The 24,811-nt window shown below is 46.4% G+C and overlaps 2 protein-coding genes across 3 annotated transcripts in view; one reads left to right on the forward strand and one right to left on the reverse strand.

Annotated features, from left to right (window-relative positions):
- Nucleotides 1-3,590: 3,590 nt before the first annotated feature.
- Nucleotides 3,591-12,847, reverse strand: AP2S1 (adaptor related protein complex 2 subunit sigma 1). Its single transcript, XM_089479087.1, has 6 exons — nucleotides 12,501-12,847; nucleotides 9,386-9,635; nucleotides 6,528-6,677; nucleotides 5,827-5,940; nucleotides 4,977-5,036; nucleotides 3,591-4,220 (listed from the first exon to the last, which is right to left on the reverse strand). Exons 1-6 carry the CDS (start codon nucleotides 12,845-12,847, stop codon nucleotides 4,119-4,121), a joined length of 1,023 nt encoding a protein of 340 aa, XP_089335213.1. The 3' UTR covers nucleotides 3,591-4,118.
- A 43-nt stretch (nucleotides 12,848-12,890) lies between these two features.
- ARHGAP35 (Rho GTPase activating protein 35) overlaps nucleotides 12,891-24,811 on the forward strand; it is a 61,683-nt gene continuing 49,762 nt past the window's right edge. The window contains exon 1 of one of the 2 annotated variants that reach the window (XM_089479388.1): nucleotides 12,891-13,136. The gene's annotated coding sequence lies outside the window, so the exon portion shown is untranslated. Of the gene's footprint in view, nucleotides 13,137-17,417; nucleotides 17,442-24,811 lie in introns of those variants that run through there. The other variant, XM_089479389.1, reaches the window with a different exon arrangement.

Here is a 24,811-nt window from a genome sequence, read left to right on the forward strand (position 1 = left end):
GGTGGCTGTGTGGCTGTTATCTCTCAGACTCATTGCATCAGCCAGTCAAGGAAGTGGGAGATCCGGGAACAGGTTTTTAGCCACAAAACGCCACTAGCAGCAGAGCAATGAAATAGCTGTCTCAGTTGCATCAGCGCAGTTCTTGAGTCCTGCAGCAAGATATCCCCAAGAGGCAGCTGAGCTAACCTGCCCAGCTTCACACCCTGAGCCCCACTTCCCCTCCTCTGGACATCTGTGCTCCAGGACACAGTCATGGCAGTTAAAGTGGTGTCAAACTGCTTTATTTCTGCAATGTGGATACTCCCTGGGTCTCTCTTGCATTCTAGAACAAACAACAACAAAGAGTCTTGTGGCATTTTAAAGGCTAGCAGATTTTATCTGACACTTTTGTGGTCTGTGCTCCATTTCATCCATTACTGGAATTGCTTTTGTTCTGCAACAGATGAACACAGCTGCCTCACTCACCAACCTGAAAATCTGTGTCCCAAGACAACACTTTAACTCAGCCTCTCCTAATTTGATGCCCTCCAGCAGTGTGGGACTGATGGGAGTTGAAGTCTGACACATCAGGGTAGCACCAAGTTGTGAAGAAGTCGCACAAGAAGTTGGCTGCATGATATTTTCTAGACCTAAGTCTACTTAACCAAATGCATGTGAGGAAGTACTGAAGTCTGTGAAAGCTCATGCTGCCAACTCAGTTGCAAAGGTGCTACAAGAGCTCTCTAACAACACATATAGATATTAAGCTAGTCAAACCCAACAAAGATAAGGGGGCAAATGAAAACATTGCCTGTTTAACTTCTACACAGCAGTCTGCTGTTAAAGGCACAAGCACTATGCCAGTTAAAAGAAAAAAGTACCCAAAGCCAACCCTCCTTGTGTGGCTTTGTGGTTTGAGTGTTGGACTGCAACTCTGGAGACCAGGCTTCGATTCCCCGCTCAGCCATGGAAACCCATTGGGTGACCTTGTGCAAGTCACACGCCTTCAGCCTCAGAGGAAGGCAATGGCAAACCTCTTCTGAACAAATCTTGCCAAGAAAAAAAACATTACAAACTGTACCCCCCTCCTCTCCTTATAAAGAATCAAAGGGTGGAAAAGACCAAGTCAAGGATGATCAGTGCCTGCTACATCCCACCAGAGATTGCAGGATTATTCCTTGCTAACATTTCAGACAGTGGCAGAGAATCAAGGGAACGGATCTTCTTCAAACTCCATGCCCCAGCCGCATCTCTCCTCCTTGAAGGTTACACTTGCAGTGCTACAACTGACGTGAGAGCCTTCTGTAAATGAAGCAAATGTCACATTCTCTTAGCCAGAAGAACTGGCTGTTCAAGCAACTTTGCAACAGAGCTGCAACTCTTTGGAACAGATGTCCTGGGAAAAAGGAGAAGGGTGCCAATAGTTGCAATTTGAAATCCCCTGGGTTCATCCAAGAGCCCCCTTGAGAAAGAAAGAATCCTATCCAGAGGACATGGAGCAATGGATTCAAGCTACAGAAAAAGAGACTCCATTTAAATATTAGGAAGAACTTCCTGACAGTAAGAGCTGTCTGATAGTGGAAGATGCTGCCTTGGCGGATGGTGGAGTCCCCTTCTTTGGAGGTCTTTAAACAGAGGCTGGATGGCCATCTGTTGGGGGTGCTTTGATGATGTATTCCTGCATGGCAGAATGGGGTTGGACTGCATGACCCTTGGGGTCTCTTCCAACTCTGATTCTATGAGCATAAATTGAAGCCAGCATTAACAACAAAGCAACACAGCAGACCCAACATTTTGTTAAAATAATGCACAGTACAGCCAGTGCCCTCCAGTGTGACATGGATGGAGATGCTGGGTGTCACTGTCCAATATTTCTGGAGTGCACCAGGGTCCAAGGAGGCTGCTCTGGAAATGTAGGTCCAGTACAGTGTTTATATAGGATGGAGCAGTTGGGGCATTAAGGCTGCCCCCTGGTGGTTAATGGTGAAAGCTGCCTCCTTAACCCAGGTGAACTTTGCCACTGGTTACCAGGAGTCAGGTTGGGTCAACTGGCTCTGGCCCAGCCAGGGCTCAGGGCAGCTGTATTTGAGACTGCATCTTGTCATGAGACAGCAGAGATAACACAAAGGCAAACAAGGATGCAATTTGCAAGCCCTTAGCCCTTTTTGAAGCAATCATGGCCAATCTGGAAGCCTTGTGACCCACCTGTTTATATACGGCTTTAAAATCAGAAGATAGATAGATTCCAAGGTCACACTGACTTTTGGGAGGGTTTAGGATTGCAGGCAAAAAGATCAGAGGTGTAACCAAACCCTTCCAGCATTAGACTCGGGGTGAGAGGTATGTCCTGGCAGTAACCTTTCGTGGGCAGGCATGTACACTTGTCAGTTTCTGCAAGAGGTCTTCTGTCCAGGTGCCCCAGAAGTGAGCATGACCAAGACCTACCAAAGAAGGGTGGGCTGAATGGCTGGTTACCAAGAAAAAGGAAGAATTCACTTCCAGACAAGGAAGAATAGCTGTTGCTGTTGTGCAACTTCAGATCATTTCCTATTACACATACCTTAAGGTGAACCTAACACAGATGTTTCCTGGCAGTATTTCTTTTGAAGCGGCTTGCCATTGACTTCTTCTGAGGCTTGTCATCCACTGGGTTTCCATAACTGAGCAGGGGTTTGAATCCTGGTCTCCCTGGGTCCAATACCCAAACGGCTGCACCAGACTGGCTCTTGCCTTCAAGGTGATTCTGATTTATTATGATCCTCTCAGAAAGTTTTTAGAAAGGTTTGCTCAAAGGAATTTTGTCCTTGCCTTCCACTGAGGCTGAGAGAGTGGGACTTGTCCAAAGGGCCCCAGTGGGTTTCCATGGCCAAGCAGGAATTCGAACCCTGGTCTCCCAGACTCCTAGGGTCCAACACTCAACATACTACACCATGCTGATTCTCAAGCCTCCTTCCATTTTAAGAGAAGGGGAATAGCAACTCCCAGAATGACATTTTGATCATCTGTCTAAATTTAATTTAATAAAAACATGACCCTAAAGCTGCTAGAACTGAGACAAGCTCTCTTGGCCTGTACCAACCAGCTTTGGAAAGTGGGTGAATCTTTGGGCTACAACTCTCAGCATGGACTATCCAAAGAGCTTAACTCTTCCACACCCATGTATGAAACACTTAAGTGCAGAGCTTGACTCCACCTCTGACTGACCTCCATCACTGTATGAACCTGGCTTGTTCTTGCTGTGTGCCTTTAAGCCATTTCTGACCTATGGAATCCTCAGGTCTTCTGGGGCTGAAAGTGTATGACTTGGCCAACGTCTCCCAGTAGGTTTCCACGGCTGAGTGGAGAATTGAACTCAGTCTCTACAGTCCTTCCTGCTGTGAAGTATATTTGATCCCAACCCTTCCAAATGCTATAGGAATCCTCAGCTAAAACATCTCAGATAGAGACTGGATAGGCCACCTCTTGGGATGCATCAACTGTGGATCCCTACACCACTGGGGTTTGATCCTTAGTGTCTCTTCCAGTTTTTAGTGTCCCTCTGCTCATCACCACAGGACTAAAGCCCCAAGAAAACCCTTTCTTCTAGATACACAGGGAAAAATTATTCTGGGTTTAAATGTTCCATAGATGCTTTATTTCAGTACATCACTTGACTGGCAGTACAACTGCTTGTCACAAACATACACACAGACACAGACACGGTTATGGTCCCTCTTCTACTGCAGACCCGGCGAAAGACATTTACATAAATGAGTGAGGAAGGGGGCAGCGGGCAGGTGACACGGTGGGCAGAGAGAGGTGGGGTTGTGGACAACAGCCAGAGGGGAGTGGACTGGAGCTCTCTCCACTTCTAATCCCCTCTTACAGAAATGCAGCTCAGTCTTGACCTGGAATCTCTCCACCTGCCCACCTGTTTGTCATGGGGGGGGAGGGAACGGAGCTATAAATCTAAACACCCCCCCAATTCACGTCGGCTCCCCTGATCCCCACCTCCAGCTATGGGTTAAGTGGCCAAATTTGCTCTGAGCAAGTCACTCATTCAAGGAACCAGTTGAAGAGAGATGAGCCCAGAGGAGTGGAGGGACTGCGAGATCCAGCAAGGATTGTTCCAACCTGACCAATTTCAGACTTGCTGCGTCTCATTCCAAGGACTGCAACATGAGGAGCTGCTTCAAGACTTTGGTCTGACTGGTCTCTCGGATCTCCCCGGCTAAGAACATCTCATCCACCACGGTGTAGACCTGCAACGGAAAATAACATTTCTCCACTTAGCCAGGAGTGCCATAAGAAAAAGACAGAATAGAATGCACCAAAAACTGCTCTCTTTTGCTTTGGGAGGGAGGAAGGGATTGCAAGGCACAGCCAGACACAGGCAGCAGGGAAGCTGGAGTGGGGAATCATGGAACTACACTCCCTGGGCTTAGAAGAATGTTAATTTGGCAGAATCACTGTGAACCCTCAGCCATCTGGGAGTTGCTCTCCAGAAAAAGGTAATTTCTCTATACTCCCATATACTGGTTGGGTCCTGTTCGTGACAGTTGAGAAACACATTTTTCTACTATCTTCAAAAAATTATTGGGATATTCTTTCTACCCTAGAGTAAAGGCTCCTCTCCATCATCCACTACATTAAGTATAGTGGGCCTGTCATATCCATGGCCTAGCTATCTGCAGATTGCAACATCCATGGCCCACGAAGGCCCATATTATTCAATGCCACTGCATGCTTGTGGATGCATTAGTGTGGACATGCACATGTCGCCACCTACTGAATAATATGGAGCTTGAGTACCTGTATTTTGCCTATCTGTTGGGAAGGACCCTTAGAACCAAACTCCTGTGGATGAGAAGGATCTATCTACAGCCTTATATGGCTGCAGACACCGTCTTGTGGCAGGGCTGGCACTCCCAACCCGTCCCTCACTGGTGCCTTGGTTTTCTTGAGAAACCAGCCTTTCCCTTAATTTTCTAATAGGAAGATTCAGGGCAAAAACCCACCTTGTAGAAGTTGAACACCAGGTCGAGTTCACAGACATTGTGGAAGTATTCATTTAAGACCTGTTACAGAAAAAGAAATCAGGTTTTCATGTGGAGCCACTGTGTTGTGTTAGGACAGTGCAGGTGTGCAGGGCGACTACTGTGACTGCCAATAAAGCCTCTGCACACACCCTGTTTTCAGGAAATGGAACATGGCGAAGAGGCTGTTCGCACCTGCTTCTCACATAGATGGCTCCATCACCAGCCTCTCCACCAAAAAGGAATGCATGAGGGGTGATAGCTAAATCCTAATTGGAAAACCTTTCCCTGTGAGGAGATAATATTGGCTGTACCTTCTGTTTATCATGAGCACCCCCCACCTGGATGCAATCATCCATTTACTCCCTAGTGAGCTACCTTTCTCTCCTTGGGACCTTCAGTGGCCCAGAAGTGATGGACAAAATGTACAAACAGCCACAGACCTCCTGCTCCAGTCAAGATGCAGCCAGCCACTGGCAGCAGAAGCAGACTGGAGAAGGAAACTCTGGAACTTCACTTTCTGGGCCATTTCACACCAAGCAATTATAGTGAGATGATTCCACTCAAACTATGATGACAACACGATCATCATTTTATTCATTTATATCCCACCTTCTTTTTGAGGTGAAGAGTTTGTGACATGGCCAAGCTCATCCGGTAGGTTTCCACAGCTGAGTAGGGTTTTGAACCCTGGTCTCCTAGACCAACACTCAAACCACTACAGCATGCTGGCTTTCATAATGTTCCTTACTATGAGCATGGTAAACAGCACTGCGCAGGCGCAGTGAAACCCATTTGTATGATTCGCAGAGACCACGAAGAAGAAACTCACTTCCACAAAATTGTGAATGGCTTCTAGGTAAGCCAAGTTGTTGTCGTTCACATCTACACAGATGCAGAAATAGAGACCTGCGTAGCGCCTGTAGATGATTTTGAAATTGCGGAACTAGAAGAAAAAGAGAGAAAGACAGCTGTTGAAAGATGATGGGACATACATCATGAGTGTTTGCTATGAATTAAGTTAGCCTTGGACAGGTGGATGAAGCTGTGCAGGACTGCTTTCTTTATAGAACATGGAGCCCCATTTTTCTTTATTTTAAAATCTTCAAACAAGTTAACAGTTATAGACAATTTCAGTACTGGAATACCCACCCAATAACTGCCAAAGTGGTATTTAAAGCACTGTATAAGTAGCACATTTCACATTAAAAGTCGCAATGGAACCCTGTAGCACCTTAGAGACTAACTGCAAGAAAGACATTTCTAGCCTACACTTTTGTGGTTTCCGGCCCAATTCATCAGTCCACAAGAGATTATGCTAGAAATTTCATTTGCTCAATTAGTCTCCAAGGTGCTATGGGATTCCTTCCTATCTTTCAACGCTGAAACAGATGAATGTGGCTATGTCTTTGATAACCTGAGCCATCCAATGCAACTGCACTACAAGGAAATGCAAGTTGAGTCCTCCCAGAAGCATGGCAGATCTAGATGGCAAGGGAAGCCATGCACAGTCCATTTGCATGGATGCATTACCTCAACAAAGTTGGTGTGCTTTGCGTCTCGGACAGTGACCACCGCGTGGACCTCTTCAATTAACTTCTGCTTCTCATCGTCATCAAACTGCATGTACCACTTGGCCAGGCGTGTTTTGCCGGCCCGGTTCTGGATCAGAATGAAGCGGATCTGTCAACCAAGGAAGAGAATCGATTAGAGAGGGCTGGGACTCAAGAGGTGTTCCTCCTGCTACCACTATCTCAGGTACGTTTTTTATCCAAATTATAACCACTACCACAATTTGCTTCTAGAGAATGCAAAAAGAGAGAACCCTCTATCATCACAAGGAGGTAATAAGGAACATTTCCATGCATGCCTTGTGGGTCAAGACACAAGTCCAGAGCAAGCAGACACTCAGAGACACCAAGGCCAGCCTCAGTCATTCTACTCAGTGGCTGCAATTGGAACGGACTGCCTCATCCCATCTACAGGTGTGTGCACAGGCTGCAATATTATCAATGCAGAGCAACTAGAAGAAAGCGAGGTCAGATCAGATATTCAGGAACAGATGCTGCAAGCGCCTTCCTCCAAGTACAGTTGGCAGCTATAGCAATGGATTCAATCGCCTATGGCTTGGAAGTATTAAAGCAAATCTAGATTTTGCAATTTTATATAAGGGACACCATTATTACTACCCCATTATATATAATGGGACTTGAGCATCCATGGATTTTGGTATCCGCAAGGAATCCATGAACCAAAACCCACTGCATCCAAAGAACCCACTGTATGTTTTGGGGGGGGTTTCCCCTCACAAAACACCCAAGTGACCTACAAGCATGATGGAAATAACTAGCATTTAGAGCTTGATCTAATGCATGCTTACTCTGGCACAGGTCCACTTGCCTTCAGTGGCATTTACTCCCAGGTGAGGCCATGTAACTGTAAAAATGTGCAGCTCTGGGGTATAATATTCACAGCATTTCCAAGTCCCTCTCCCCATATTGGGAAAACTTACTACTACAAGTCAAACATCTCCTGCCTGATACTAGCAGCAACTTCCTTCCTTCCACATCCTTTGCTGAATTAAATGGAGATTGTTCATTGGGGACGTGCTTTAAGCTTCTCCCAGAGAGAAGAGGGGCCTGCTTCTGTGTAACTCCATGCTTGCGTAGCTCCTCTTCCTGCTGAGTGTGTTGGTGAGATAGGAAAGGGACCCACCCTGATGAAAAGAGCCAGTCTTGCAGAATCAGCAGAGACAAACAACCGACGGCTTGCGATCTGTTCCAGCACCACACAAAGAAAAGTCTTTTTATACAGCCAAAACAGAACAAACGGCACGTTGGGCACCAATTTTCACATGGACGGGACTCCTGATTAACCAGGGAAGGCATCCAAGCCGTCTCCCCATCCCAGGCCCTGTACAAAAGTGCATCTCTTGCCAAGAGGACCAGCCACTAAGTGTGAGAGGATGCCATCCCAATGCAGGCAGCAGTAGAGACGCAGCCAGGCCATATGACTGGGGCTCCTCTGATGAGAAAATGAGCAAGTCTCAGGGCAACACAAGAAGAAGAGGCAGGCAGTGTAAATCTGGTCCCACAGGCCTAGGCCTTCTGGCTCTTAACATGGAGCAGCAGCCGTGGCGGAGGTTCAAGAACTCATGTGTCATTACCACAAGAATATCACAAACAAAAGCAGTCGCGATTATCTGATGAGCTGATATAACGGAAAAGGGCTTTCACAGAAAAGCCACAAGGGAAATGAGAATTACACAACTTCCTCCATATTTCTTCCCTTTCGAATTTCTCTCCCCCCCCCGCCCCGCAAGAATTTGCCAGAGAAGAAATGCCACAGATCCATAAGCTGTGAATAGGCTACATCTTTTCCTTTCCAGAACTTCTGAGAACAGATGCTTCCAAAGAACCCAGTGTTCAAGAAATATGTGTAACTCACATTGTTGTTAGCACTCAGATGCTAAAATCTGTGCAGAGAATGATCCTGGTTTCAAATTGTGCCAATGGTAACAGCAAAGGATCTATGTGAAATCAAGTCCAAAACTCCAACACAAAACATCCACCGTTTATTTTCTGAGATCTCACATTAAACCATCTGAGGACAAGGCAGTTCCAGGTAACTCAAGTAAGCAAGCCAAGCTGTGTCGGGTGGCTAGAGTTTCTTCCCATCTCATAAAGGGGTCTGGACATAACCTCCGAACACAGACTTAGTGCCAAATGCATCAGACAGATTTAATAAGATTCTTTTAGTGCTACAGACAGACGTAACATTTCTAGTAAGCCATTTTGGGGGGGGGGGTCCCTTTTTTTTTACTACACAAAAAACAGATTGATTCTCCCTTATCTGGAATCCTGAAACCCAAAATATCCCAAAATCCAAAACACACAACTGGAATAATCCAGTTTGAGACTGCTTTAACTGCCCTGGCTCAGTGCCAGGGAATTCTGGGAACTGTAGTTCTGTAAGACATTGAGCTTTTTGTGCCAGAGAACTCTGGTGCCACAATAAACTACATTTCCCAGAGTTCCCTAGCATTGAGCTAGGGCAGTTAAAGCGGTCTCAAAGTGGATTATTTCTGCAGTGTGTCCTGGACCTTAGTCCTCTTGGCTTCCAGGGAGCCAAGGCGCCTACGGGGCATAGATATAGATGATGATGATGATGATGATGATGATGATGATGGGGAGAAGGAAAATATTTGAATTACTTTGCAGTCTTTAAGGCTCGAGAGGACTTGTTGTTACTAATAATGGCAACAAATAATTAATTACCCTTACCTCCCTCCATTTGGGAACCTTAGAAGTGCCCCCTTCCCTGGCTGAGGCTGCCCCCCAAACCTAAAACATGGACCCCTCCCCATAAAAGGGATAATGCCCCCTTCTCACCATAATGGTGGCTGCCCTTAAGCCTTCTTTCCGCACAGGAACTCTGGAGCAGCTGGCTCCTCTCCCCTCCACCGGATATCCGGCAAACCACCTTCTCGCCCCTGAGCACGCCGGGAGTTGTAGTCCAAGATAGAGGAAGAGAGTGGAAGCGTCCCCGCCCACAAAGGCCTGCTTCCGCGGTGACGTAATGCGCTTTGACCGCGTGGCATGCTGGGAGGTGTAGTTTTTTCGCGCCTTGCGGAAGGAGAGACTAGGAATAGAATAGAATCTTCATAGACTGTGAGGCTGTTCCCGCTGCTCTCCACTAGGGGGAGCTCGAGTCACGCGGCGCTGAAGCGAAGCCGGGGAGTGGCCTTTAGGAACGGAGCCGGGCTCTTCGCACTTTCGGCGGCAGAGCTTTACTCGAGCCCCAGGCTTGGCAAGGCCTAGTAGGCCTCTGGGCCCAAGGGGTGGTAAATTGACCATAAGGGAAGGGGACCCTCTCGCCTCAGGAGAAAGGGGGGAAATAACCTCCTGAGGAGGAGAACGATGGAAAAGTAAATGATTAAAATCTTTATTTGCATATAATCTTTAATATCTGGTGTTCTTAGCTTCAACGCTATTCTGCTTAACAAATTATTGATGCAGTAAAGTAAAACATTTCCATCTGCCCAGTAAATGCAAATATTCCAAAATCCATAAAACAAACAAACACTGAAATCCAAAACAGTTCCAGTCTGAAGCATTTAGGATAAAGGAGGCTCAGCCTGTATTGTTTATGCTGGCTATTGGTTGTAACAGATGAAATACGTGAAATGAAATTATTTGTTGATAATGCTTTGCCATTGGTGCCCAAGACGTTCAGGGCACTTCTGAGCAAAAATCCCTGAGGAAACCTCAACTGCGTTGGAGTCTTGGGAGTCCAAATTGGTCAAATTGTTGTGTGTGGAGAGGCTTAGCTCCTGTTCGAGGGTCCAGAATCCCTTAAGGAGCACAGTTTGGGGACCACTGACCTAGAGATTCCTAGAGAGAACACACTGATCAAACTGCAAATGATCCAATCCACCAAAGTCAAAACCAACTTCCCTCCAGACACTTCCATGCCAACACCCTCTGAAGATGCCGGTGAAACGTCAAGAATACATTCCCGAAAAACCCACAGAAAACTAGGGATGCCAGCCGTGAAAACCTTCGACTTCACATGGCTGTAATACTTTGGGAGGCATGGAGCCTGGAACGGGGCTAACCCCATCATCACAGACGATAATTTGGCAAGAAGAGAAAGAATCCCAAGCACTGAACTTAAAAACAAAACCTGCAACACTTGATCCTCCCTCTTCAGTCACCCTAAAACTGTGACATCCGCCTGCGAACTCCTCTAATGAGTCAAATCCTACTCATGGTTATCTGTGTTGATGTACAGCTTCCTGGCCTAAGGCTGGTGTTTGGTGAGATGTGCCCAGGATGATAAACATGCCAGCTTCCCAACGCCAGCTGACAGTTGCCTCCCACTCTTAGGTCCAAAACACACTGCAGAACAGATAATAGATCATCCAGTTTGAGACCGCTTTAACTGCCTTGGCTTGGTGCTAGGGAATCCTGGGAGTTGAACTTTATTGTGGTTTGTTTACAAGTCTACCAAAATCCATGCATGGTTAAGTCCTATTACACACAACGCTGCAGTAAGAAAATGGTGTGCCTTGTGAAATAAAACCCCCACCAAAATCAAGGTTTGCTTTTTGGACTGAGTTTGTGTGGCTATTTTGGAACTGTGGTTGGCTAAATCCATGGATGCAGACTCTGTGGATAGGGAGGACCAACTGTACCTTGGTCTGCATCCGTACTGCAGCAATAATCCAGTTTGACACCACTTGGTTCAATGCTGTGGAATCTTGGGAACTGTAGTGTGTTGTGGCACCAGAATTCTGTGACGATAGAAGGCTAGAGAGCTGACCAAACTCCACAGCACTGAGCCAGGGCAGTGGAAGCCGTGCCAAAGTGGTGCCAACATTGTCTTTGTTTCTTTTCAAGGTTTGTGGCCCAAGTTTGGGGAAGAGCAGAGTCCAGATCGCACCGTCCGACGCGTCTAAATGAGGAATATTGACATAGGCCAGGGCAGGGGGGGAAGAGACGCAAATTGCCGTCACAAAGGTCACCAAAAAACATGCGGCGGGTTGAAAAGTAACGAATAGGAGTATGGCCAATTCCTCCTCCTCTTCCTCTTCCCTTTGGTTTACAAAGAGGTCTGTTTTGGGTATCCAGACCTATAGCTCCAGCCATCTTTGGCAGCATGAGCCTTCGTAGATTAAATCTAGGGCTGCATCCAGACTGGAGAGATAACCTGGTTTGGCACTGCTTTAACTGCCCTGGCTCAAGGCTATGGAATTCTGGGAGTCGGAGTATGTTGTGGGGTCCAGAGCTCCGCTCCGCTCCGGGCCCACAACAAACTCCAACTCCCAGAATTCCATAGCCTTGAGCCAGACAGCAAGTTAAAGCGGTACTAAACCGAGTTATCTCTCCAGTGTGGATGCAGCTCTAGTGTATTAATTCCTATAGGGTCCGAGACACACTGCAGAAACAATCCGCTTCAATTTCTCTGGCTCAGTGCTAGGGGATTCTGGGAATTGTACTCTGCTAAGCCTCTTTCCAAAACCGCAGATCCCGGGGAGGTAAAGCGGTGTCGGAGCGGGTTGTTCCTGCAGTGCGGATGCGGCCACGATGACGTCGTCCTTCCTTGGGATTCCAGGACGGAGGCGGGGAGGGCTGCGCGCGCGGACTCATCGATCGGGTGCCTCCCTTTGCGTGCTCGCGCCCGGCACGCGCGGGAACGCGCACGGGGGGTAGCGGTAGTGTGCACGTGCACGCGCCCGCGGGAGGGGGAAGCCGAGAAGTGGGTGGTTATTGGCGTAACGTGGGGATGCAGACCCGTGCAAACCCCCGCGGAGGGAAAGGGCGAGACGCGCGCCTTGTCTTGGAAGGGAGCGAGTGCGCATGCGCGACCGAGGCAAGAAGCGTCCTCTCCGCTTCTCGCTGCCTTCCTTTCCCTTCGCGCGCGCGCAGAGACGCCCCTCTGGCGCGAGCCCCATTCTTGGCCTCGCGCGCTCGCTCAGAGACACACAGAGACAGTCCCGCGCACGCGCAGAGGCGCCTTCCTCTTGCTGCTGCTGCGCGAGCTCCATTCTTGTCTGTTTCGCTGGCGCCCGGCCCCGCCCCCAGCCCCGAGAGACCCAGTTCGCGGTTGGCGGAGTGAGCCACGCCCACCTCCCCTCCCTCCCTCCCTCTCTGCGGCCCCGCCCCCTTTGCTGACGAGGCCGGCGGCGCGCGCCACCCTTCTCCCCCTCCGAGGCTGCGCGCGCATCCCGCGTCGTCCCCGCGCCTGGCTGGCTGGCTGGCGGAGAGCAGGGGCCGGTGGTGCCGCCTCCTCCTCCTCCTCCTCCGGGCGGAAAGAAGGAGCCCCCGGCGCAGCAGACGCAACGCCGCCATTACAGGCCGCCCTCTCTCTCCCGCGGCGGCGGCGGCAGCGGCAGCAGCAGCAGCAGCCTCGCCCTGCTCCTCCTCTCCCCCCTCCGCAGCCGCCATCTCCGCCTTGTCTTCCTCTCCTCAGCGCCTCCGAGGGAAGGAAGGAAGGAAGGAAGAAGGAGGGAGAGGAACATGGCGCCGCCCCCTTCTCCTCCCGCCGCCGCCGCCGCCGCCGCCTCCGAGGCCGCCGCCGCCGGGCCCCCTTCTCCTCCGCCCCGCCCCGCCAGCCTGGCCCGGGCCCGACGCCGCTCCGGTAGGTAGCCTAGAGGCAGCCAGAAGAAGAAGGGGCTCCCGAGAGAGAGAGAGAGAGGAGAACAATGGGCGGCGGAGGGGAGACGCCGCCACCGCCGCCACTCCTCCGGAAGGGGCCGAGCGCAGCCCTCGGGGAGAGTGTCTGTGTCTCTCTCTCTCTCTCGGGGGTCTCCCGAGGGGCCTTTGTGTCTCTGGGGGGCACTGCGAAGGAAAGGCCTCCCTCCTTCCCTCCCTGGAAGACAGTCCCAGGCAGGAGAGACCCCTCGGCCCCTTCCCTCCGTCCCCCTCCTCAGTAGAGGCCTGCTCTCTCTCAGCCCCTTCGCTCCTCCGTTGGCTTTGGCCTCTCCCCGGCCCCTCTCCCTCGGCCTCCTCCTCCTCCATCCATCCATCCATCCATCCATCCCCCGGAGAGATCTCTCCCCTCCCCAGAAGAGCCCCTTCCTCCCTTCCCTTCTCAGTACCCTCCTCTCTCTCTCTCTCTCTCTCTCCGCCTCCCCCAGTCTAGACCTGCTCCCTCTCGCCCTCTTCTCCCCAGGGCAAGTCCACTCTCTCTCCTCCATGGAGGCATCGAGGGTGAGGCGAGGAGGAAGGAGAGGGCACCAGAGAACACAACCTGCCCTTTCGGGGGCTTTGGGGCAGTGAGGAGACCCTCTCCCACTTCCCTGACCCCTAAGACCTCTTTGGACCCGGGAACTTGAGCCCTTCCCTTCCTGGGAGCCTGGTCTCTGGGGGGGGGGGTCCATGGGTCCCAGGGGAGACCCTCCCTCCTCCTTTGGGTTTACAGAGCTTCCCAACCTTTGATCCTCCTCCAGCACCCAGAAGCCTTTGCCAGCATAGCCAGCCATGAGGGAACCTGGGAGATGGAAGTCAAGACCATCTGGAGGACCAGAGGCTGAGAAGCACTGCAGTCTGAGGCTTGGCTGAGAGGGAGTGGGTTGGGAGGAGCCTCTGGGGGAAAGAGGCACTGGTCCTCCTCTCCCCTTCCTCCCCAGGGACTCAGGCAGGGCTCTTGCTTGGGGGGGGGAATGGGCCAGGGCTGGGCACAGGGAGGAAGGAGGAACCCTGCAGGATCCTGGCTAGCAAGGGCTGGTAACAATCTTCCTGCTCCTTTTCCTCTCCGGTGGTCCTGCCTCCCAGAAGCCTCATGGATCTGACTCCATCTGTTGTCACTTGCTTTCCCTCACTTCCCTTGGGAAGCAGTGACCCTCTCCCCGCTCCCACCCAAAGCCCACACTTTGGAAGGGGCTTTCCTTGTGCTCTTCCCTTTGCGCTCCTCTTGTGCCTTGGGAATGATGCCTATTGCCCTGGTTTGTGCGCATTCCATCAGACTCCATATCAGAGGACACTTTTGTCTTCTCCCTGTCAATGCATTGCTGCTCCCTCCATTCCAAACTCTTCTCATTTAGATCAAATGGTGTATATTTAGTGTAGGCATTCTGGTTTTTGTCTTCAAGCATCTCCTGGTCTCCCTACAGATTTGAGAGTGCTAGGTTTGATGGAAACACCAGGCATTTCCTCCAGTGTTTTTCTTTCTCACTGCTGACATGGAATGTCTTTTGAGTTTTCTGGATATAACATACTTTTCTTGCTATGCGCAGCTCTGCTCATTAATGCTGAGAAGGATTGCAAGAGGTTCTTCTTAACTTGGGCATATATAGTCAAGCTCATGGGGGTTTATGTTTTGGTATCATAATGATAAGTGGGGCCCCATACAGACAGGCCAAAATAAAGCTGCTTTGGGCACTTTGGAGGAATGCTGTCTAAATGATACATGTGTCCCAAGAGTCAGGAAGCCACGCCAAAGCCACGATCCAGTCCTAAGGACTTGAGTGCAGCTTTGGCACAGCTTTCGGACTCTTAGGATACATACATCACTTAAACAGAATACCTCCAAAGTGACCCGAAACAGCTTTATTTTGGCAGTCTGTATGGGGCCTGAATTATCCTGAAGGTGGGAGTAGCCCAGCAGAAGGCGGAATGGTGAGTGCCCAGTCTACCTGGAAGTATAAGTACACTTCTCCCTCCCTAGTCACTAGGGTTAGGGGCACAAGACCCACTTGAATATGGAAAAACCACAAATAACAAAAGCACCATGTTTTTCCTTGAGAGGACACCTAGGAATCTCTAGGTCCTCCAGGGCAACTCTGTGGTCAACGTCCGACAGACACTGACCATAGAACTGCACTGGAGGAACTACAAAGGCCTAGTAGAGTATTCTCTCTAGGAATCTCTAGGTCTTTCAGTGCAACTTTTAGTTAAAGTTGACCATAGAGTTCCACTGGAAGACCTAGACAGTCCTAGAGAGAACATATTAGTCAAATCCATGCATAATCAAATCCACAAATATCGAAGTGGCAAACATGGAGGGATGAGTGTACTCTTTCCCATTGACTGTGCCTACTGTTGCATTGGGACCCAAGGTTATGTCAAAATAGCCTGACAAGGTACCCAGGTGCAGAGGAATGTGAGAATCACGAGGGAATGCAGTCTTAGAGAATATCGCCACCAGTTTTGAGACTTCCCAACAACATTATCTTTTAACCAGATTTTCCTCCCCACCTCTGTATCCTTGTGTAATTTCGGGATAGTTTTGTCCCCGGTCTCATGCCTCCTCCGGATCATACATACCTTCTTGCCATGGTGCTTTCCTAAAGGAGGGTGGGGTTGTGTAACCATGGAGCCAGTGGCCTTTTGGTTTAGATTCTCTTCTGTTCAAGGGTTTTAGAGGGAGGAGTTTACTCTTTGGCTTTGTGATGGGTTGTAACATGCAACAATGCCATCTTTCTCTGTTCCAGGATTAAGGAAGGGTCATGGTGGAACTTCTTCTTTTTTTTCACACTGCTGGGTTTTGAACTTCCTGATCATCTGACAGAAAGATAGTTCTTCCAGCATGAATATCTCCAATTATTTCAATACTTAAATTTCCCTGCTCATTTCTTTATTTTTAAGCCTTCTTCTGTGATGAGGCAGAGTCAGGCGCAGCCCTTTCACAGCCAGTTCTCAAACATGTTGGAAAGTGTGCAGCTGAATGACAAGCGATGGCTGTCCATCTCTGCTGTCTTCTCTGCAGCCGTTCATTGCCTTTCAAGGACCCTGGTTGTATATTCAGAAGTTAGCACCTTGCTTTGAGTGTGCACCTGGTTTTGAGAACCCTTAATAAACACTACCTGGTATATAAGATATATAAGTATATAAGTACTACTCATAATGGGATGGGAAATTGGGACTTGAACATTTTGGTATTATAAAATGAGTTGCATAAATGCATTCTCTAGCCCAGAGACCGAGTGCCCAAACTGCAACCCAAACCCCACTTATTTATTGCAAAGTGCCACATCCCTCTGGATTTCTAATGACAAACTCTAGTGACGTCTGTGTTGGGACGATGGTGCATGTGCCCATAGAGAGGGCTCTGAGTGCCACCTCTGGCACGCGTGCCATAGGTTCGCCATCACTGCTCTAGCCTTTCCAAAGGTTCTTTTCACTTACCCTTGAGTTAAATTTCTGCATACATGCCTCTTTAAGAGTTTGAGGTCTCAGGTAATTTTTGTAGTTTTAATTACTGACACATCTCCTTTACTCTAATCACATCTATTCCCTTAATGTTGAGCAGAGAAAAATATCCTGGATGTACACCTTGATTTTGGTATCAACGGGATCTGACCAACAAAGTTAATTTGCAGAGAGAGTTATATGGAGGATCCTTCAATTCAAAACACATAGAGCCTTGTTTTAAATTTAGAAATGGGCGTACGTACCTGTAATTGTACACATCACTGGCTATGTTTTGGGTCAGCCGCCAGGCAAAAATGCTTCTTTGTGATGCCGCTCAAAGTAATTTTGATCAGTGGGAGAGTCATGAGGTTCAAATTGTAGATGGCATTGGAGAAATCTCAGCAAGGGCCCAGAGAGCATGCACAGCATTACTTGCGCTTTCCCATAAAGCTGGTTAATTGCAGTCAGTAGGAAAACAATTTAATCCTAAAAGGTTTTTTTTTAGATTCGTGTGCATCTGAATATTCAGTTACAGGGCATTCTGGTTTGAAGAAGTAAGGCTGTTCTCTCTTTAGCAAGCTCTGAAGATTTGCCAGCAGCAAATTCTTAGGATGTGGCAGTAAATAGCTTTTTTCATCCCTTCTGAACTGAAGACTCGGACCCAGATTCCCATTTTTTGGTTGTGGTCTTCCTTTGGTAGGTAAACGTCGGGTGTTCAGAGTATGCTGGGGTAAGAAATGAGGTATTGCTTCAAGTCATCTTTGCAAAAATAATAATTTAGAATTCAATGTTTGGAAGTCTGGCAGTTTTGGTAAGTTCAATAGTGTTCTTGTAAAAGGCATTCTGAGGTAATAGAACTATATATGTTAATCATACTTGGCTAATACAAAAATATTCATTTTTGTATTTGCATTTCATATAAAAAACATGTCTAATCGCTTTCTGTAAATCAGTCCAAACATGATACTGCTTTTGTACCTTGGAAGTAAATGCAGTTTCCTTATGTTAGCAATAAGCATTTTAAGGCTGCAGCTTAAGCATGTTTAAAAATGCATACAGTGCCAAATGTTTCTCACGGAGCCATTTTGATCTTGTCTCCAAATAGCAATTGAATGAATAGTTTGAATTGCTGGGTTTCAGGAGCAAACTGACACTTGGGTGCGAATGCTTTGTGTAAATGTTTTTAACTTTGTTTATTTATTATATTAAACTATGTAACTGGCTACTTGCAGATTTATTACAGTGGAGAGATTTTCACATGGTCTGGAACTTGACTGTTAGGTTGTCCTTTTGTTTTGAAGGATGCCGGGATGTTGTCAGCTTTAAGTATATTCCTGAGCTATTTTAATGTGTGCCTGAAATAGCCTACTTTTTTAAAGTCTCCCCATCTTTCCTTTTGTTGAAATTGAATTCCTGTCCTATATGCTTATCAAGAAACCTCTTGGTTGCAGTTTGACATAACATAGTTATTGTGGCTGACAGATGAACTCATAAAGTTTTCCTTTAAAAAAGAATTACATCCTTTTGCTAAACTTAAAACTTTGTTTATATTTTATGGGAGCGGATCAGAGATAACGCAACATGTTCAGTGCTGAGGACAGATCTGGGTAATATTTGGAATTGGAAGGATGTCACCAACTGTTTTAAAGCCATGTAACATAAATGGTCCCTTTAATGGATGAATGTCTTCCAACATGTCAGCTACCAGTGTGAGCAAGAGTTTTGGCAATGCTGTTTCTTAATGTTTTGAATCAGCATGCATAGGATTTTCCCAAGCCTGGTTAGATTTTTATTGTTGACTAAGCATTTCAAAAAATAACAGGTTGGTTCAGACACAAGACCAAACTTGGGTTGGCACTATGTGAAAAAGCCGCCTGTTCATAGTCTCCCCTTCCCTTGTGTAGCCTGACTTCTCTTCTCCTCTGACCCTGGTTACTAGGAACCCATCATTGGTCCCCCTGAGCCTTGTATTGCCAAAACTCTTGCTCACACTGGTACTGACGTGTTGGAAGACATTTGTCCATATCAGTATAAGCATGATGGAGGAGAGAGTCCATGAGTGCTTGCCTCAAGAGTTGCCCTGAAACCTTGGAAAGGTTACTTTTTTGAACAACAGCTTCCAAAATCTCCCCTGATAGCATGGTAAAGGCCATGATGGCTGGGAGATTCTGGGACTTGCAGTACAAAACCATAATTGAGGCCACCAAACTGTGTGATTCTTAGAGGGCTAGAGTATGGGTCATATAAATGTATACCTCCAGAAGGCTACCAGGGATCTCCCAGATGTTTTGGACCACAATTATGCTCAAGTAAATTAAGGAGCCTGATAAGACAGAGCTGTGACAGCACCAGTTGCCATTATATAGCAACATCTCTGCCATACACAAACTGTAAAACCAGTGCTTTTCTGGTAGCCAGCGTGAACAGTTGTGTAAGATATGAACCTCCTAGTTTGTATGAAACCTGTTTCACAGTTAGAAGTTTTACATAGACGACACTATTAGGTATTCTTATAGAACAACTTAATTTTCTGTTCTTTCTGTTTTGCTCTTCCTTACCAAATAGTTACACCTTTTCTTCTATTTGTTGTTATATTTGTGATGGGAGTGGGTGGGTTAGATGTCTTAGTGATGTCGTGCCATTTTAATATAAGAAGTCAAACCTACATTTTCTGCCTAGTGCCTGCAGTGTCTGACAGCAGTAAGCGTTCTTCATTCTTCTGTTTGTCACAGCAGTCAGGTTTTTAAATGTTTCCTCTGCAGTGCAGAATGTGGCAGCCACACCAATATAAATGAGGTCTAATTTTGCACTATCTGATGAAATGAAACCAAAGTGAGGTTTTTGTCTTTGTTTAGGGCATGTATAGCAATCAGGTTGCTGCCTATGATACACAGTTCTTCCGAATTACTGGCAAATCCTACCTTGCACAAAAATCGGTATATGTAGTATACAATACTGCACCGCTAAGGGACGTGGCAAAAAGTATAAGATGATGCCTGAAGAAAGTATTGTTTTGCATGTTAGAGCTGGCCTAAATAGTTTATTAAACCCTAACCCTAACGATTTCAATAAATGAGAAGTCAAAGGTTTTCATGGCCGGCATCCATTGTTTTTTGTGGGTTTTTCGGGCTCCGTGGCCATGTTCTAGAAGAGTTTCTTCCTGAGGTTTCACCAGCATCTGTGGCTGGCATCTTCAATGTTTATTTAAATAAACACTAACAACCACAGACTAATATCCAAGAATGAGTTTATTAGTCTGTGGTTGTTGGTGTTTATTTAAATCACGAGTGTTTTAGATTCTTGGGATCAATTTGAAAGATGTTGGACAATTACTCCACACTTTTGCAATGTGTCTTGTGTTTAATACATTCACATTTGATCCACAGGCCATTTGTTTCTCGTTTCTGGTGGGGAGTAGGTAGGTTTTCCCAAGAGCAGAATGGCTGTTGCTGTTCTGGATAGAGAGGTTACTCTTGATGATCTCGCTGTCTGCCTCTTTCCCCTTGGGTCTGTGTTTTCCCATCTGAAAGCTCCTCAGTGATATAATGTGTGTGGGCTTGGAGCTTGTCAGTGGGAGACAGGAACTGGCCGTCACGCTTGTCTCTTATGCAGCAAGAAGAGACTTTCTTCCTGAACCAGAGCCAGCCTCATCATTTGTCTCTAACCCAAGACTGGGCTCTCTTGTGCTTCAGGAAGAAGCAAAGTTAGCTTAGAAGATGATCTAATGATAAAGATGGTTGCATTCTTATCTCATTAAGGCCAATATCGGATATGAGCTTTTAGAGGCAAAGTGTTTTCAGTGGCTTCCTTGTTACATTTCTGAAAAGGTTGCACTTGCAGCCAGGTGTTTTCGTTTAGAATAACATTGCCCACTTTTTAAAGCTACTCAGTACTTGATTTACACTAGCTTTATGCAGATTTAGTGAGTAAATGTGTATTGTAAGCTCCACACTAGGTTGCCTCACTTCTGGACCCTTTTGATGGTCCGCATATTGGCTGTCAGGCTTGCATACAAGACTATATGTGTAGACTGCACAGCTTGTAAATCCATGCCAGTAGAACTTAATACCTTTTAAACATCTTCTTTTAAAATGGCATACAGGTGCCATGGTTGTCATCTATAATCAGTGGGCAAAGACAGTGCAGAACCAATCCCCTGCCATACTTTTGCATGAATGTGTACATGATGTGTATTTGATATTCAGAAAGGTTCACCTTAAGTACCATTACATTTCATTCACAGTGTTAAGCTTTACAAAGCTGTGGTTTCAGGGTAGCTTGAAGGAGTAAAATGTCTAATGCTGTTACATGCACCGATAATAGAGCTCTGTGATATTTTCCAAATATATTTCAGCAACATTTTATATGCTTGTTTGACAGCTTCTTTAACATCCATGTAGTAGTGATGGTAGAAGATACAGTAGTGTGCCTGTAAGAAAGGTTAACCAAACCAATAGGCCTCTGGAGTAAGCAGTTTAATGCTTGGTGTTGAGGTTTTAAGTAGCCAGTACCTGAAAATTCAACCAGGCCATATTTTGTCTACTCTCAAGGTTATGGTGGGGAGTGAATAGTTTGCTCTGGAAAGTAACCAAGACAAAATTTGGAAAAAGTCAGTGTCAGCTAATTTTTTGTTGTTATTGTATGCCTTCAAATCATTTCTGACTCATGGAGGCCCTAAGGCAAGCTTATCATGGGTTGTTGTTTTACAAGATTGGTTCAGATGAGGTTTGCCATTGCCTTCCCCTGAGGCTGAGAGCCTGTGACTTGCCCAAGGTCACCCAGTGGGTTGAAAAACCTAAATTCTGTTAATCCAGAGTTTGAGTCACAAACCCAATAAGTTGGTGGGGTTTGGACTGAGAAGTAACACTGAATGCATTCTGCTGGAATCCTTTTAGTGGCACATATGCACATACATTTTCTTTAGGATGAATGCAGACAGATATTCACTAGCCCTTTGTGCACCATCCAGAATCTTGCCCTAGGTACTGTCCATCCTGGTGGGCCGCTTGTGCCACCTCTGTTGAGGAAAATAGGAGGAAGTGTTTGAAGACGTGAAGAACTGGCTGAATTCAGTTGCGGAGGGATGTGAAGGCCCTTTTCCAGGAGTTAGAGCCCTCTTTTTCTTTTCCAGTCCAGGGCTAGCAATGTGTCGAGCTGGTCACCCATACCATTAAATTCTCTGCAGCACATAATAGTAGCCCCTCTCTCTTTTTCTCTCTCTCTTTTCTTTTTTACAGCCTGAGATGCTTCCAGATCAGTGGGGCTTGGCAAGAGAACTGAGTGCAGCTATTTAGTTATTTGAGGTTGAAATGGAGCTTAGCTTAGTCTTTCTGAAAACCCTATACTCATTTTGTGAATCCAGAGACAAATACTTCAGTTGACTTTACAAACCTAGAAAGCCATCTCTTGGTCTTTTGCTAATGTGTGAAAAGCTCAAGTGAGGCAAGCATGGCCAGATTTGGATTTAGAAGTGGTTCTATTTTTATGGGATAATTGCTTTAGTAGATTTTTTGAGAGGTGGTTGGGGGGTTTTTTGCCCTGAATTTCATGCTGACCCTGCTAATAGAGGATGTCAGAAGAATTCTTGAATGTAGGAAGATGTCAACTTCTTGTTAGCTGACCTGTTAGCAGATTGAGTGCACAATCCTCTGGGAATATAATGATTGCAAGTCCCTGTGAAATGGAAGGCAAGTGAGAGCTGTGCTCTTGTGCAGCACCTATTAATTTCACTGGGATGTATGTAGGTAGCGTTTCCCAGTGGATTGCCTCTCTTCAACTCATCTGCTACATTACAGCTGCCATTTTGAGATGCCAGGTTCTAGTTAGTTGTTCGGTTATAACTGCAGAATTATTTTTCAGTAGCAATCATTTGTCTTTTGGAAGGGAAAAAAACACCTTTGGTCACTGAAGGCCCCATACAGACAGGCCAAAATAAAGCTGCTTTGGGTCACTTTGGAGATATGCTGTTTTAATGATGCATGCGTCCTAAGAGGCCAGAAGCCATGCCAAAGCCACACTCCAGTCCTAAGGAGTGTAGCATAGCTTTGGCGCAGCTTCCGGCATCTTAGGATGCAGACATCATTAAAACAGCATACTTCCAAAGTGACCTGAAGCAGCTTTGTTTTGGCCTGTCTGTATGGGCCCTGAAGATACCTCTAAAGGTAAGGAAACCAGGAAAAGTATTAAAGAAAAGAAAGGGGGGAAAGTTACTTTCAGTCTTCTTTTCAGCCGATACATATATTTGTATCTTTCTCTACAAATTTAGATTGTATTCCCTTTCAATATATTGTGAAGTCGAAGGCTTTCCTGGCCGGCATCCATAGTTTTTTGTGAGTTTTTCGGGCTACCACAGATGCTGGCGAAACGTCAGGAATAAACTCTTCTAGAACATGGCCACATAGCCCCAAAAAACCACAAAAAACGTTCAATATATTCTTTCTAATCATCAAAACCAACATTTACCCTGTCAATTTTCCTTTTTTTTTTCCTCAAGAGGTCTGTAAAGGGTTGGCAGTCTTTAAGAAATGTCATGACTCGTCAGTGAGATTTAACAAATGCCAGTGCTGTAGGCTATATTTCAGAGGAAGGAACTGGCAAAATTAACTGAATATCCCTTGCCTAAGAAAATCCTATGCAATTCATGGGGTTGCCATAAGACCGGCGACTTGAAGTCTCTCTCTCTCTCTCTCTCTCTCTCTCTCTCTCTCTCTCTCTCACACACACACACACACACACACACACACACACTCTCTCTGACCCAGCTGGGGAGAGAATCCAGGCTGCTTGGCCGCTTTCCAAATCTTCCACCATCTGAGCTGTTAGATGCTTCAGAGTATTGGGATGCTACACTGACAGCAGTGCTTAAGCAGGCGATAGAATGTCTCACATTATTTGCCTGATTCTTACAGATTTAAAGCCTAATTCTGTTCCCCTGAGAATGTGGTTAGGGTTATAATAAGGCATTGGAATAATAGGACCAAATCCAGCTCATCTCATTCTCTTGTACATCTTGAATTTTGGTGTGGAAGCTAGAGTTTCCTGTGGTAGTGGCAGATGTGTTTGAGTGGCGCTTCCTCAGCTTTTCCAAGACGGAATTTAAAAGAAAAGCCTTGTTGTTCATAGCTCAGTAAGCTGTAACAACACAGAGGTACAGATGACCCAAAAAGTGCACGTTACTATACTTAAACATCATGGACAGGAAAGGCTTGGCCCTGCAGAGTGCTGAGTGGCTCTGTAGGGCATTATTTGAAATACGTTGGCTAAATGAGTAGCTGTTTGCCAGTAGCAGTGCCTTGCACACTAAGTAGCATCAGAAGGGCTGAGGAGTGCAGGACGATAACAGACTTCAAAACTTAGTGCATATGCCTCTGCATTTTAATTGGCATCCTGATATACTCACGTTGTACAGTGGGAATTCTTCACATTCTTATTTGGTGATACAAAAAGACTTGAACAGCCTTATTAGTAAAAATAGCTCTTTAAAGATTAGAAACAGATTTGTCCTGCTGTTACTGAGGAGGTGTGATGCTGTTGCATTTTCAGATGCGCCTTTAGCTTCCTTTTGTTGGAATGGGGGGGAAATTAGGTACAGATGCAGATGGGACCCTTTAATTTATCTGAGTATGGGTTCAAATGGTAGAAAAACAAATATATGAACAGTTTTCAGTATGATTAAGCAGGTTAAAATGGATAAGTAATACTGATTCAAGCAAGGACTGTAGCATGACACCTACTAGCAATTTTTGAATTTCGTACAGCTCTATTTTGAGTGAAGAATAAAAGGGTGTGGAAGATTAGCTGACCTTATTAAAACAGAAGACATTCTGGCTCATGCTAACATAGGTAGGTCCTATGGACATCCTAACAGCCTTACCAGTGATATGAAGGGTAAGTAGGTTTCAGCAAAAAAGAAGGGAGGACGAAATAAAAGGAGTCTTGTGGCATCTTTAAGACTGACCGGTTTATTTTAGCATGAACCTCTGTGGATTACAGTCCACCTCTTCACATGAATTGAAGAGTTCAAATATTCATGCCTCAGATGATGTGAACAGTCACATAACTTGAATGATAGCTGTGTTAGTCTATTTGAGTATTGGAAGAAGGGGAGGAACGTTTTGCAATGGTACCTAAGGTCTCCGTAAAGCTCTTGTGAAAATCTGAAAATTGCGAAGACAACATGGT

Source organism: Sceloporus occidentalis, unplaced genomic scaffold (genome assembly GCF_023333645.1).
Source record: "Sceloporus occidentalis isolate IW3139 unplaced genomic scaffold, rSceOcc1.0.p SCAF_13, whole genome shotgun sequence".
Classification (NCBI taxonomy): domain Eukaryota; kingdom Metazoa; phylum Chordata; class Lepidosauria; order Squamata; family Phrynosomatidae; genus Sceloporus; species Sceloporus occidentalis.

Coding starts and splice junctions, on each gene's coding strand:
- AP2S1 (XM_089479087.1), bottom strand. CDS start 12,847: ATGGCGGCGTTGCGTCTGCTGCGCCGGGGGCTCCTTCTTTCCGCCCGG. Junction 6,678..9,385: donor TAAGGGCAGCCACCATTATG/GTGAGAAGGGGG, acceptor CTTGGTTGACAG/ATCCGCTTCATTCTGATCCA. Junction 5,941..6,527: donor AGCACACCAACTTTGTTGAG/GTAATGCATCCA, acceptor TTTTTCTTCTAG/TTCCGCAATTTCAAAATCAT.